General features: G+C 61.6%; 1 protein-coding gene across 1 annotated transcript in view; it reads left to right on the top strand.

Moving 5' to 3' along the window:
* EMH_0036820 (uncharacterized protein) overlaps window positions 1–580 on the top strand; it is a gene marked incomplete at both ends in the record, with an annotated part of 4,926 nt that overhangs the window by 182 nt on the left and 4,164 nt on the right. The window contains one exon of the mRNA XM_013495125.1: window positions 3–580. Coding sequence (XP_013350579.1) covers window positions 3–580 — 578 coding nt within the window. The remainder of the gene's footprint in view (window positions 1–2) is intronic.

Raw genomic sequence — 580 nt, 5'->3', positions numbered from 1 at the left:
GCAGCAGCAGCTGGAGCAGCCACTGCAGCAGCCACTGCAGCAGCCAATGCAGCAGCAACTGCAGCAGCAGCTGCAGCAGCCAGTGCAGCGGCCAATGCAGCAGCAACTGGAGCAGCAGCTGGAGCAGACACTGCAGCAGCCGCTGCAGCAGCAACTGCAGCAGCAACTGCAGCAGCCAATGCAGCAGCCAATGCAGCAGCCAATGCAGCAGCAACTGGAGCAGCAAGTGCAGCAGCAACTGCAGCAGCCACTGCAGCAGCAACTGGAGCAGCAGCTGCAGCAGCCAATGCAGCAGCCACTGCAGCAGCAACTGGAGCAGCAAGTGCAGCAGCAACTGCAGCAGCCACTGCAGCAGCAACTGGAGCAGCAACTGCAGCAGCAACTGCAGCAGCCAGTGCAGCAGCAACTGCAGCAGCCAGTGCAGCAGCAACTGCAGCAGCCAGTGCAGCAGCAACTGGAGCAGCAGCTGGAGCAGACACTGCAGCAGCCACTGCAGCAGCAACTGCAGCAGCAACTGCAGCAGCAACTGCAGCAGCCAATGCAGCAGCAACTGCAGCACTCAATGCAGCTGCCACTGCAG

This window comes from Eimeria mitis, genomic scaffold, assembly GCF_000499745.2.
Source record: "Eimeria mitis Houghton genomic scaffold, Emh_scaff1428, whole genome shotgun sequence".
Lineage (NCBI taxonomy): Eukaryota > Apicomplexa > Conoidasida > Eucoccidiorida > Eimeriidae > Eimeria > Eimeria mitis.
This window is presented reverse-complemented; position numbering and strand designations above follow the sequence as displayed.